The 13,786-nt window shown below is 34.4% G+C and overlaps 1 protein-coding gene across 1 annotated transcript; it reads right to left on the bottom strand.

The window, feature by feature from the left end:
* Positions 1-7,594: 7,594 nt before the first annotated feature.
* LOC149575603 (galactinol synthase 4-like) lies at positions 7,595-11,314 on the bottom strand. Its single transcript, XM_089815367.1, has 3 exons — positions 10,990-11,314; positions 8,902-9,360; positions 7,595-7,955 (listed from the first exon to the last, which is right to left on the bottom strand). The coding sequence occupies exons 1-3, from the start codon at positions 11,287-11,289 to the stop codon at positions 7,740-7,742; spliced, it is 975 nt and encodes a 324-aa protein (XP_089671493.1). The 5' UTR covers positions 11,290-11,314; the 3' UTR covers positions 7,595-7,739.
* Between the last annotated feature and the right edge of the window lie 2,472 nt (positions 11,315-13,786).

Below are 13,786 nucleotides of genomic sequence, written 5' to 3' on the forward strand. Positions count from 1 at the left end.
TCTTCTAGAGCTCTAGAAGCAAGGGATTCAGCCTGGCCAAGATCCTCTGAGAAACCTCGATCTCTAATCTCCCTTGTGATGACATCAAGATTTTGTTGAGCAAGCCTCTTCATAAAGTGAAGATTCCCAAAGCATTCCCTATTCCATATCTTGAGCTACCTTTTAACATATTGAAGCCTTTTAGAAAATGAGAACATTGCAGTACCATATGCAGGAGCACCATCTTTCAACCAACAAAAAACAAAATCACGAAGAGAGGAGTCATGAAGCCACATCAACTGGAACTTAAAAGGAGTATGCTTTGGAACATAAGCCCCTATAGCGGAAAATTTGATTGGCCAATGATCTGAACCCCTCCAATCAAGGATTTATGAAGAGATAGTAAGCGTGCCACTAAGCCAGAAGCAAGAAACAAGAAATCTATCCAGGCGTTTTGAGATAGCAGCAACACCAGTCTTGCGATTATTCTAGGTATAGAGGCCATTAGAAGGCTTAACATCAGAGAGATGCAAAAGAGATATGTGTTGCCGAAGAAGAGCAAAAGAAGGCCCCAATCTAGCCAAACCACCATGCTTCTCTTCCAGACCTAAAACTGAATTGAAGTCCCCTGCTAACACCCAAGGATGATAAGGATGACAATTTCTAACATATTGAATATGTTCCCAAAGTTCCTCCTTTCCCACAAGATCAACAGGTGCATACACATTAGTAACCATGATTACCTCTCCTGAGTCTAGACCAGAAGCTACCATAAAGAGAGCTGAGCGAGAAGACATCCAGCCAAGAGGAGAAATTTTTTGAGGATCCCAAAATATAGCTAAACCACCAGCACTGCCTGTTGCCCCAACACACTGGCATTGGCCACGAGACCAAATACTAGAGGCATGTTGGACCATAGACTCCACAGAGAGCTTAGTCTCTTGGATACAAAAAACATCAGGACTATGATCAACCACCAAGTTATGAATAGCCTTTTGTCTAGGGATGCTATTCAACCCCTTTACATTCCATGAGAGAATAATCATCATTGGGTAGAATTGGGAAAATGAGAATCCAAAGGTTTCACTGAACCAAACTCAATCAATATATCTCCTGTGAGCTTAATCTTCTCTTGGTCTGTTTTGCGCCCACTCCTTAGAGGGGGAGTAGAAGAAGCCCGCTTAAAGGGTCGAGGCAGCAACCCCAAGGGGAGAGGAGATCCCTTGCCCTTACCTGATGGTAGCACATCCTTAACCAAGTCAACCAAAACAACATCATCATCTTCCAACACTGCAGGAGTCACCAGAGCCGCTGTCACAGGAGCTACAGGAACCTCACAGTTCTGATATACTACAACTTGAGATGCCCCACAAGCATCATTAGGAACATATCTCTCATCTGGGCAAACTGGATCAGAAGAGATAGGAGGAGGAATACCCTCCTCTAGAACCATACTATCCAACACCTCAAAGCGGTTAAAACCTGAATCAGATAATCTTTCTTTCAAAGGCCTCTTTTGACCACGTCCCTTAGCTCGACGGCGAACAGGGGTAAATCCATCCTTATCTTGCATTTGAGCCTTACCCTTACCTGTAGCATCTTGTGGATTCATCCCCTTGGTAGTATTAACCATTTGAGATTGTCCTTTCCCTGTAGTATCTGCCAAACCACCAGCATTGCCAGCTGTAGAACGATCCACTCCTTTGAAACTCGAGTTACGGGGGCACTGCCGCAGTAAATGACCATACTCATGACAAATCCAACAACGGAAAGGGAGGGATTCATAATCTAAGTGCTGCACCCAAGAAGAATCCCCCAGACAAATTTCCAAAGAATTTGGTAATGGGTTATTCAAATTAATTTCAACACAAATTCTAGCATAAGAAATAACCTTTTTATCGAGGGATTGATGTGCGATCGCAGCTGGCTTCCCCAACAAAGCAGCAATTTGTCGAAGGATGTCTTCACGCCAAAATTCCAAGGGAAGACGAGGCAAGCGAACCCAAACTGGCACTGTTGAAGGGAGATCCTCAGCAGAATTAAAACCTGAATGCCAAGGTTTGACAAATAACCCCACATGGTTGTAGAAATAAGGGCCTCCTTCAAAAACACGATCACGATCAGACATGCAAGAGAGTACAACAAAAAAATAACTATTCCCTGCCAACATAATCTCCATATCGCCTTCCACCTGCCAAGAGCGGCGGATCCATGCCTCAAGAGCGGATAGGAAAATTTGAATTCCAAGAAATTTGCATATCAAAGCATGCTTGGTCCAATAATCAATGTCCTCCATTACAGCCGTTGGAGGAATAACCAGAATAGGGCGATCATGGCTACGCGGAAAACAACCATTAACTTTTTTCAGCTTGAAGCTCTCCCCTGAATAAAACGATTCAGATCGCATTGCACGCATAGTTGGAGAAGAACCATCTGTTCTCACCAACAGAGAAGAAATCCCAGGCCCTGCCATGCAAACAATAAAACCCCAATCCAAAATTGACTGCAGAAGATCTCCAAAAACACCAACGCAAATTATGTCTAGTAGCTAGCAATCCAAACATAACAGAAAAATAGTAAAGATCAAACACCAAGAACAGGCTAGGGAAAAAACCCTAGCCCAGCCGGCAACCAATGCTTCTCCACATCCTCCAGCAAAACCCAAAATAGATCCACAAACTCCTCATGTAAATTTTGATAACATGGTAAAAATAAGAAAATTCAGGAAAGTAAGAGGCATTCCTAGTTTGAAGAAACCTAATGTTGGTCTATGCAAGAATTCTTAGATCCATCTTTATAGTTTTACTAGTTTAAATGACTCGAAGTGTATGTTTTCACATCAATACTAGAATGAAATCCTTCCCATCCATTTTCAAAGCATATTTTTTTCACAACTACCTATTTTGCTTTTTTCTATGACTGATAATTTTCCATTCAGATAATTCTAATGTATGAAAGTGTGGAGAATAGATGTACTAGCATCACCATTTCTTAACCATGTCTATAGCATTAAAAATTACTATTTAAAAAAAAAAAATTCTTCACATCTTGATATTATGTAGAATGATGGTACCATTGATTCTCATGAGTGATTTCATGTAGATCCTAGTGAGGGTACTATTCATTTATGTATTTTAATCCATTTGAATTACTTTTTCAGTTTTGGTTTCGAGTCCATAGTATTTTTGCTTCATAACCATTGTATACACCATTTATGAGAAAGCTCAAGTGTTCGTAGAACCTATCATGAGAAAGGAGCTCAAGTGTTCATGCAACCTATCATGAGAAAGGTGACATGCAAGAATAAGAAATTGTGGTGAAAAAAATGGGACGGTGTATGGGTTATGCAAGGGCGGCGTAGACAAAGAAGTAGATGCAAGTATTGTGTCGAAATACAAAATCAAATATTTGAAAAAAGAAACAGTGTGTGTATTCTATTAAAGATCCTCTCCTTCATAAAACCTTCTTTTGTGTGAAAACTCCACCTCATGTAATAACCTTCTTCTGTCTCTGGCACTATTGAATTACTAACTCTAGCTACAAATACGATAGTGGGTGCAGTCGTCTTCTGGCATATTCAACATTAAGTCTGAGCGATAGCGCCTAACCCCCTACTGATATATAGAGAGCGGTCTCTGATTATACCACAAATTTATATTGAAGACTAAATGAAAACTACCAAATACATGTCATTTGATTCATCTATTGGTAGCATGTCATCCATCACTTTAATTTTACAACATATGTCCCTCTAAAGTTACAATAGTCGACATCAAAATGCCAATCAAAATTCAACCATCTATTTAAGCATAGAAGAAGCGATCAATTATCCTCTTCATTCATCCTGAGAGACAATGCTTAGACAACAAAATATTCCAATGCATGAAACAAATCTTGCATTCTAACCATCCAATAGTCATATGAAAGACGAAGCTAAAACTCTGAATAGATTAAACAAGAATGAGAGAATGAGATTCAAAATGAAAATTCAGTATACAAAGCAGTGTTATCTGGTTATGAGATTCAAAAGGATCGAGTAGGTATATATCTCTTTACATATATTGCCAATTATTTATTCTCTGGTCAAGGATTCTGCAACTGGTATTCATTTTCCATTCAATCATTGCAAGGGCTTTGCCCTAGCTATACTAGCCTTGGACACTTGAAATTGTGCATTGAATTTTGGATGCAAAGTATTGCTCCTTACTACATTATAACAAGATTGGTGTATTTGAATTTGGATATCTGCATCAAAAAGTTGGAATTCTATTATGAGAGGTTCGTTCCGAATGGCTTAAACATCACACACTAAGGCTTGATTCCTAGTGCAAAAGTGTTAAATAGTCAAAGTTTGACTTACTTTTTCAGGCTTATTTTCTTCCTTAGTGTGTGATGTTTAAGACTACCCGATTTGTTCGTGTCTATGTCTATTGTTTGAACACCATCATTTGATTGGGGAAAGCATGGGGTTGAGTTGAATCATGGAAGGTCGCTCAACAGGAAGCCTAAGAACTTTCAAAATAATTAAAATGTTCATTCTGAATTGTTGAATAACTCAGGTAGGCGATGAATGAGAATGAATGCTCTCATCCAATCACTTAGATATATTCAAATTGGTTAATCAAATTTAATTTGAGATTCAATTTGCAAATCTAGTGAAATGATAAAAGATATCTCGCTTCGGATTTGATAAATCAAATTTGATTTCAAATATGATTTGTGAATAGATTTGTAAATCTTGTGATACGATAAAATATATTTTGCTTTTGTTGCAAAATATTACAATCGGGTAGAGTGCTTGATCTTTCATGATATTGCATTTACTGAAGGAGATACACAACCCACTAATCTAGTCTTGCACATTCCATTAATCCAATCTTACTGAAAACCACCTCTTAAAAATAGTTAGTTGCTTAAATCGAACTGGTTTTCGATGAAATTCTCACATATAATAGTCTATTGGCTAAAAATTAAAATTTAAAATACAATATATCAAACCTACAATATAAAATCGAATGCGTTCAAATATGTCCAATTTTGAACAAAAAAGAAGAATTAATTTTGGTAGAATGAAAAATATTCAAGGATGAATTTAGTTCTATTTTTAATGTTCATATAGAGCGTCGGTAAAATGAGGGAATATATAAATTAAAACTTGAATACATACATCCACATAAGGTGTTGTAGAAAAATGATGAAAGTGTAAACTACACATTTTCATTGTTACAAAGGTAAAATAATACCCACACAAAATCAAATTAAAAAATAGTGGTCAAAATTAAAGGTTAAATTGAATTCAATGAATAGTTTATTGCTTTACAAAAAGTCTAAAGATGCAATTTACTTTTGAGCAAAGACGATTAGTTTTTATAGGAAAATTATTTATCATTTTTAAAACAAACTCTTCATTTAGATATTTATGTGAGGTAATTTTAAAACTAGAATTAAAAAATTCTGCTTTGAGTTTAATTATATTTATGTTATTAACTTTTTTTTTAATAAACATAATTTTATGAACAAAAGATTGCTTATTAATTCAACGGTGTATATATGTAATTTTGGATTAACATTTGGAATCATAATGACATTCATGGATATTATCAATACTCTATTTCTATATTACAATTTAAAATATTTTAAAACTAGCAGTTGCATGCTTTTGTACATGCAATGAATGCGCCGATAGGAGATGAGATTTAAGAGAAAAATGTAGAATGAACATTAAATAATGTAAATACATTTTTAAAAAAAAAAAAAAAGTTGAAGATTAAAACATCGATATAAAATTTACAATATTTAGAAAATTTGAATATTGCTTAAGAAATGTGTTCAATAATTTCAAGATTATACAATTAAACTCAATTTATCAAATATGAAAAAAAAATCATTTAAAAAAAACCATCAAAAATTTTATTACCAAAAATTAATAAGAGAAATACAAAAAAGTATATGAAAAATTACGACATCTCTAACAAATATTCTATTGACTAAATAAATGATAGAAATTGAAAAAATAATATTTAAAGAAAAAACTAACCTAATATAAAAAATAATTTAAAGTAATTTAAAAACTAAAACCTAAATCAATTTAAAAAATCAAAAGTTTAATAAATAAAGATCACAACATAATCTAATGTGGAGATCACAAATAATTGGTTTTTAAATAAATAAGAAAAGAAAAAAATAGTTAAAAGTGGATATTTAAAATATAATCTTATGTGAACAAATTAGATTATTAATAATTTTAAATTTAAATAACATAATATTTACTAAAATCTTTTAAATAGATTAATAAATATTATTTATTTAAATTAAATTTATCAAATATGAAACAAATATTCATTCAAAAAAATCATCAAAAAATCTATTATAATTTTAAAAAAAAAAATATGTCTAACAAATATTCTATTGACTAAATAAATTATAGAACCTAAAAAATATATATTTAAATAAAAAATTAAACTAATTTAAAAAAATTAAAATAATTTAAAAACTAAAGTCTAAATCAATTTTAAAAATCAAAAGTTAGATGAATAGATCACAACATGAGTTAATATAGATATCACATCTAATATATAGAAAAAGAAAAACAATAGTTAAAAGTGAAAATAACAACTAATAAATATCTAAACAAGAGTTAAAAGTGGAGGGAGATAAAAACTGCCGGTAAATAATTAATGGGAAGGATTTTCAATTTTTTGGTCAGACTTGCAACTTTCCCGGCCAACTTGCAAATTTCCCATCAAAAATTTAATTTTTGGGAACAAAGTTCCCACAAATAGCCTATCGGCTAAAATATATCCAATTAAAATAAATATTATATTTTTATCAAATAATTTTTAATTGTTCAAAAGAAATGCTTATAATGTCGTAGTCGAACTTAAAAAAAATCTTTGTTAGGTTAGTTAAGTATAGATTTTTATTTTATTTTTAAAAAATATGTTTTAAATAATTAAATTAACTTTCAAATACTAGATATGAAATTGTACACTCATGGGGCAGCAAACTTTGAGATTAACCATGGAGGAAACTCTGTAGTTAAGCGCGCTCAGGCTAGAGTAGTACTGGGATGGGTGACCTCCTGAGAAGCCTCGACGCTTCACCCCTGTGAGCATCACCTGGATCCAATGAGTGCTAAGTGTTCCATTTATTCTCATGAGAGATGGATTCATGTTGAATCACTACTCATGAAACACGGGTCAATGAGTTTGAATCAAAATCACACAGTGAAATCCTGATAGCAATATCACAATTGTAAACTCAATCTAAATATATGAAAAAGATGATTTAAAATTAACTAAAAAAATCTAATTGAATTTATATTATATTTAGAATTATATATACAATGACAATTTATTATCTAAGAAAAAAAAAATCATAAACATGAATATCTCCAATCCTATATGGTAAATAAGATATTATAAAAAATCAACATATATATCTATATTTATATATAAACTAAATGTAACCCTTAATTGATATTACCAAATAATAATTAATTACCCCAAAAATTTTACAATATCCTAATCTATACCACTTCATCTACCTAACTCAATTTTCTCTATAAATTTGATAAGTCTTCAAATGAAAGGGCTTATATGCTAGAAAATTAGTATAGCTTAAAGTGCAGCTTTCTTTTCCTCTTCCCTTTTAGTGATACAACTGTTTAAATAATTTTGATCTTTCAAATATATGACTTGAAGTTGCACATATAGTCGACTACCTAAATTAATACAGGAAGAAAGGAAGGCAATGTGGTCTTAAGCTGCAGAAGGAGCAGGAATGAAGGAAGTGGCACATGAAATTTTAGGGATCAAAGAATTCGATATAATCCTTTCTTCTTCCTGTTCTTCCTTGCAATGACTGAAATCTAGAGATTCATCGTTGTAAACTTCCCACCATTTCTGAACCAACATTTTTATATCTTCCCTCTGCATGTTGGCTTCCTTCCCTGTGTACCTCCACGGCTTAGATCCCTGAATGTGCCACAACAAGAACTAATTAGAAACTTTGAAACTTCATATTCTATTGACTTAGTCAAAATATAGAAATTAACATCATCAGAGACATTTGTTTATGGTTGACAGTATTATTAAAACTTAGTTGTATAGTTTATAGTTTTCAGAGTTAAGACAAATAGATCAGTCTTTCATAAGAAATCTGTTTTTTTTCTGAATGAAACAATTAGCATTCATTGTATCTAAGTGATATTTAGGGATGAAGCATTGGACTTTTTGGGAGGCCACCATCTCAGAATTATTTATACAAGCATGTTCAACTGTAGAGTCGCCTCAAGGTTAATGCCCATTTAGCTTACTACTCCATTTTGGAAACTTTCAGCTAGGGTTGTCCCTTATGAAACATCCATTACAGAACTCTGCTAACTTATGAATTGATAAGTAGAAGAGTTTTCCAAAGAAAGTCAAATCTACAGACCTGCTTAACTATAGAGTTGTCTCAAGATTACAGCCCATTTAGCTTTGTACACTTTTTGCAAAACCTTCAGCTAGTGTTGTACCTTATGAACTATCTGTTATGGAATCCTGCTAATTTATGAATTGATAAGTAGAAGAATTTTGTACAATAAGTCAAATCCACAAACATGTTTAACTGTAGAGTTGTTTCAAATTAGACTATTTATAAAACCTTCAGCTAGTGTTGTGCCTTATGAACCATCTATTATAGAACCCGACAACTTATGAATTGATCAGTATAAAAGTTTACCATAATAAGCCAAATTTTAACATTAGTGTCAGAATTTAATTCTATAAATAGAACGAATACTAAGTATACTGTTCATCGTCATTGAATTGAATTCTTATGAACTACTACTAATAAAACATTGATCAAATCCTAATATCACAATAACAATTCTCAGAAAACACAAATTGTAAAGATCACAGCATATCTGAAACAACTTACATCTGCGCAGTAATGGACAACCTTCACTTTTTCAAGCTGGACATTTTCGGGATGGCGCCAGAGCATAGCGAGAACGAGGTTATAATTGAGAGGGATGGGCTTGTAGGTCTTGTGGAAGAACATGTTGAGGAAGTCCTGCTCTGCAAAGGGGGTGGGGGGAGTGTTGTGGAGAGCGTGAATGAGGGATAGGAAGGTGAGCTTGCTGGGCTCGAACACGAACATACCAGCGTTAAAGTAGAGGGCAGGGGCAGGGCCCAGTTGGGTGTGAGGCCATTGGACTCTTTCTGGGCACTGCTGGCAGTACCCAATCTGGTACTGAGACGTATGGGACCACGTCTTCTCGCAGAAACAGTCCATCGCGGCGTACAAGTAACCATCCGCCATGTCCATCAGATTGTCAATGTTCTCGTACACCTGAATGTCTGCATCCAGGTACACCATCTTGCTGTACTCTTCAAACTGCAGCACCCACGTTCAAAAACACTGTCTCTTCGTTAAATCCAAAACATATAATGGCAGACACAACAATCCAATGAACAGTTCTAAGCTTTTATGTACGAAGAAACCTTAACCAAAAGAATTGTCAAAATAACAGAGTCTAGGGTGAGTGCAGAAGTTAGGATGAATTATTCTTGGATGCAGAGAGTTCATAACTTTAGGTGTTTGCAATTAGAATGGGTAGTCATTAGATCCTCTAAAAAAGAGAAATTGCATAGTGGAATTTATTTTTAATGGTAAGCTCAAATGAAAAATACAACAGTGTTGCGATTGGAAAGAGAGTCAAAATGAAAAATACAAGTGTTGGGATTGGGAAGGTTTGGAGAACATGAAAGAAGTGCTAAGCGTTGGAAATAAGTTAGATTTAAATAGATAATGGGTTGGTTATATAAATCAGTAATTCGGTTGGTAGAGCATTAGCAAATGGGAGATTCTAGTTTCAAGTATACGAAAGACTGACATAATATAAATTATAATAGGTTCTTTCAGATGTTACAGTTTGGAGTAATTAATGAGACGTGGCTAATTATATAATAAGATCTAATAGTAGAAATTGATATGTTATTAAAAATCTTAAGTGCAAAATTAGGAAGGATGATTAAGAACTTGAGATGCGCAAAGTTAGGATGGACGATTAAAAGCTTGGAACTGCACAATGTTAAAATGGATGGGTATGAACTTAGGATGCTCAAAGTGTCCAAAACTAAGAGAGAAATTGCACAGTTGACATTTGTTTCCAATGGCAAGCTCAAGAGAAAAATAGAAAAGAGCATGAAAGAAGCACAAGCGTTGCAAATAAGCCACACTTAGACCAATGATGGGCTGGTCATATAGGACGAGTAACTCAGTTGATAGAACACTTCAATAATAGAGAAGGGGTCCTAGATTCAAGGTCTATCTAGTCCTTAAAAGCTCAACATGGTATAGAGTTAGGTAGTGTCCATAATTCATAATCCCAAGCACCACCTTCATAATGGCCTGATGATGGACAGTCATATAGAGCCAGTAACTCAATTGGTACACTTCAGTGGCAAATAAGAGGTCTTAGGTCAAAGTTAGAGCGGGAATATGAAAGCTCAATAGATATCATGGGCTGTCAGATATACAATCATTACCTTGGTTGTTGAGGATTTCAAAAAAAATTAGGAAGTGCTAGGCCCGAGACTTGTGGACTTCTATATAGAACAAGTAACAGCAATAATATTTTCTGCAGCAAATAGGAGGTCTAGGTTCAAGAATATCATGCTTGTCATATAGAATAAGTCACTCTTTGCTCCTTCAGCAAATAGGAGGTTCAAGTCTAAATATTAGCGACTTATGGAAGCTAAACATGATATGAAAGCTAAACTAAGCTACGAGCCCCAAGAACAGAGTGACTTTGGTCGGAAATAATAGATTACCCATATAAGATTATAAGGTCAGTAGGTGAGCACTTCAGCGACGAATAGAAGGTTCCAGAATACTGACTGACCTATAACTCAACGCAAAGAACAGAAGATGAAAAAAGATAGGATATATAGGACTGACTGACCTATGAAAGATCAAAAAAAGGAAACGAAAAGAAAAAGGATATAGACTGCAATAGATTACCTCCCATATGCGGAGTTTGGAGTAATTGATGACATAGTAAGGCATGGCGAACTTCACTTGATTTTCCGGGGGGTAGATGGGTTCTATCTCGCGACATATACAGCCCTGTGCGATCAAAATGTCCCTGTGTTCTTGTGGAACATCGGGAAGCATGGCGACCACGAGAGGGTAGGCGCTCTTGACCCTTCTGAGGCCTTTTGCCAGCCCCACCACACCCATCCAGTAGTCTCCTTTGCCCGCCAAAAAGGTGAGGAAGGCCTTTTTGCAGCACCCTCCCTTCTTCAACCCCTCCGGAGCCATCTTCCCCACTCTTTTTCCTCACCCTACCCTCTTCATTCTTCCCCTCCCATATATAACCCAAAAGCCATCCCCAAATTGAATTCCAAATTGCGCCAAATTTGGCAGAAATGAAATTCGAGGTGGGGCATCAGAGAGAGTTGTTGCCAAGCTTTTCTAAATTACAGTTCACGGCTGAAATTGCTTATCTGGAATGCACAGATTGAAACGCCCGGCTTTCAGTGGCGGTAGATTGTGTGGCTGAGGCTGCTAGCTTCCAAAGAATTTTGAAGTTGTTTGCCCTCTGGCTCGGATGACTCTGCCACGTTGGGCAATATTCTGTGGCTCCGGATTGCAGATTTTGAAGTTTTTGCCCTATTTGGAATCGATAAGAGATTAGGGGTTGATGAGTGTGAGGAGTAAAATCACACCTGCATCAATATTGTATGCTAATCAACTGTCAATTAGCACTGATTTGCGTTTAAATTATTTGATTTGGGTTTGAGTTTTATATTAAAATTGTATATAACTTTTGTAAAAAGATCTTAAATGATTAGTAAGTTAAGTGGGCTTATTATTGGAGGGGCAATATTAGGATGGGTGACCTCTTCAAAAGGTTCAATGTGAGCATCATCTATATGCAATGGGTGCTAAGTGTTTAATTTGTTGTCATGAGAGATGGTTCTTGTGAACCACCACTCATGAAACATGGGTAAATGAATTTGACTTAGGAAATAACATAGTTGAACCCTAATAGCAATATCACAAGAAATCAACAAAGTTGTCCAAAGATTCACAATGTTAACAAACATCTTTTGAAGTTTGTTAAATGATGTTCTTTTTCATATAGAAAATCATTCATAATTGCTTGCATATGATTTCCACATCCTATGATGTTATTGCGTTCTACTTCTAGAATCGACAATGTGAATTTATTTCCTTGATGTTTCAAATCAAACTCCATGATCTACTATCGAGAATGTGATAGCGAAACAATAAAAAAAAACAATCTTGTCTTGTTATCTCATTCTCAATCGTGGATCATAGAGTTTGATTTGATATGTTCAGGAAATAGGTTCACACGATTGATTCCAGAAACAATACATAATAAAAACATTCACAATGTTAACAAACAAGTTTTAGAGCTTGCTAACTAATGATCTTTTTCATATGGAACCCCTCATACTAGATTAAATAAAACCATGTAACATATGCATCAAGTAATAGCCAAATGTTATATGAAAAAAAAAGTAAGTGGGTTTTATAGTCCACGACACTATGCCATAGTTTTTGGGTTTACATATGGTGACAGTGATATGAGACTACCTCGTACTCTTTTTGAGAGGCGCTTGGCGCTACAAACGAGGCGTACATACCCTACCCCCCAGTGGGATTTGAACTTGTGACCTCTCTTTCAAGAGTACAAGTTCTCCACCACTAGGCCAACTCAGATTGTATGTACCCTAGAAAGTTTGTACTTTAAAACAAAATGCAAAAGTAAAAGGCAGTGTAAAGACCTAATGTGACACTAGGGTTTTGAAGCTTGTTAACAAAGAGGTAAGGGAATTGAAATATGTGGATGTAATGTGATGCTATGGTAAATGCACGAGTGAACAACAAATAGTGGGTTCTATATGCAAAGGACTTCAAAGGTAATTTATTTTAACAATTCACTTAAACACGCGATTTGAACATTTTGGTGCAAGAGTTGACATATAATGAATAGTTTAAAAGAGATAAGCTCTAATATGTGATTGAATATTAAATTGTAAGTTTAGGAATTGGATCTATATAAGTATGAAAACTATATCAAATCCATTAGTGCAAGTTCAAATCTAGGAAATGAACTAGTAATCTATGAGCTCATAAATGTTTGAGGGGTTAGTTTATGTTTTTAATGTCAAAAGAGTAGTCATATCAAAGGAAATCTTATGTTAAGACCAATTTCTTCATTCACCCAAACTAAGTAACATTAAAAAAATGGCAAAAATGCAATATATTTACTTTTGACCATCTCATTTTGTCTCCACATTCATGTGCATGTAAATTTATAAAAGTAGGCATATTAACATAGAAAAAAAAAAAAAAACTAAAGCACAACTAAAAGAAGAATCTTGTTAGAGCAATGATCTAAAGTTGCTAGTATGTATAAATATTAAAAATGATAAGTAATAATTTGTACTCCCTCACTTTTATGTTCTCCTCAAGGTGTACATAGAAATTAAAGAAGAGAAAGATTGGATAAAAATCAGCCACAATAATAGTATTATATATATAAACAAATATAAGTATGACATAATGTGCATGTAGCAAAGTATGAAAACTTGAGCATGAAAAATATAAAGATAAAATTAATAGAAAAATGAGGATATATACATTATTTAATTGCTTTTATGTAAAAAATATGAAATACAAAAGATATCCCTACTTTGTACCTTAAACTGATATACAACATTTCTTTCGAGTGGCAAAAACTAGAGAAAAGCATGGAATGTAAAACAACAGTTGAAAGAATAAATCT

Source organism: Cupressus sempervirens, chromosome 2 (genome assembly GCF_028749045.1).
Source record: "Cupressus sempervirens isolate cs-2001-9-10 chromosome 2, ASM2874904v1, whole genome shotgun sequence".
Lineage (NCBI taxonomy): Eukaryota > Viridiplantae > Streptophyta > Pinopsida > Cupressales > Cupressaceae > Cupressus > Cupressus sempervirens.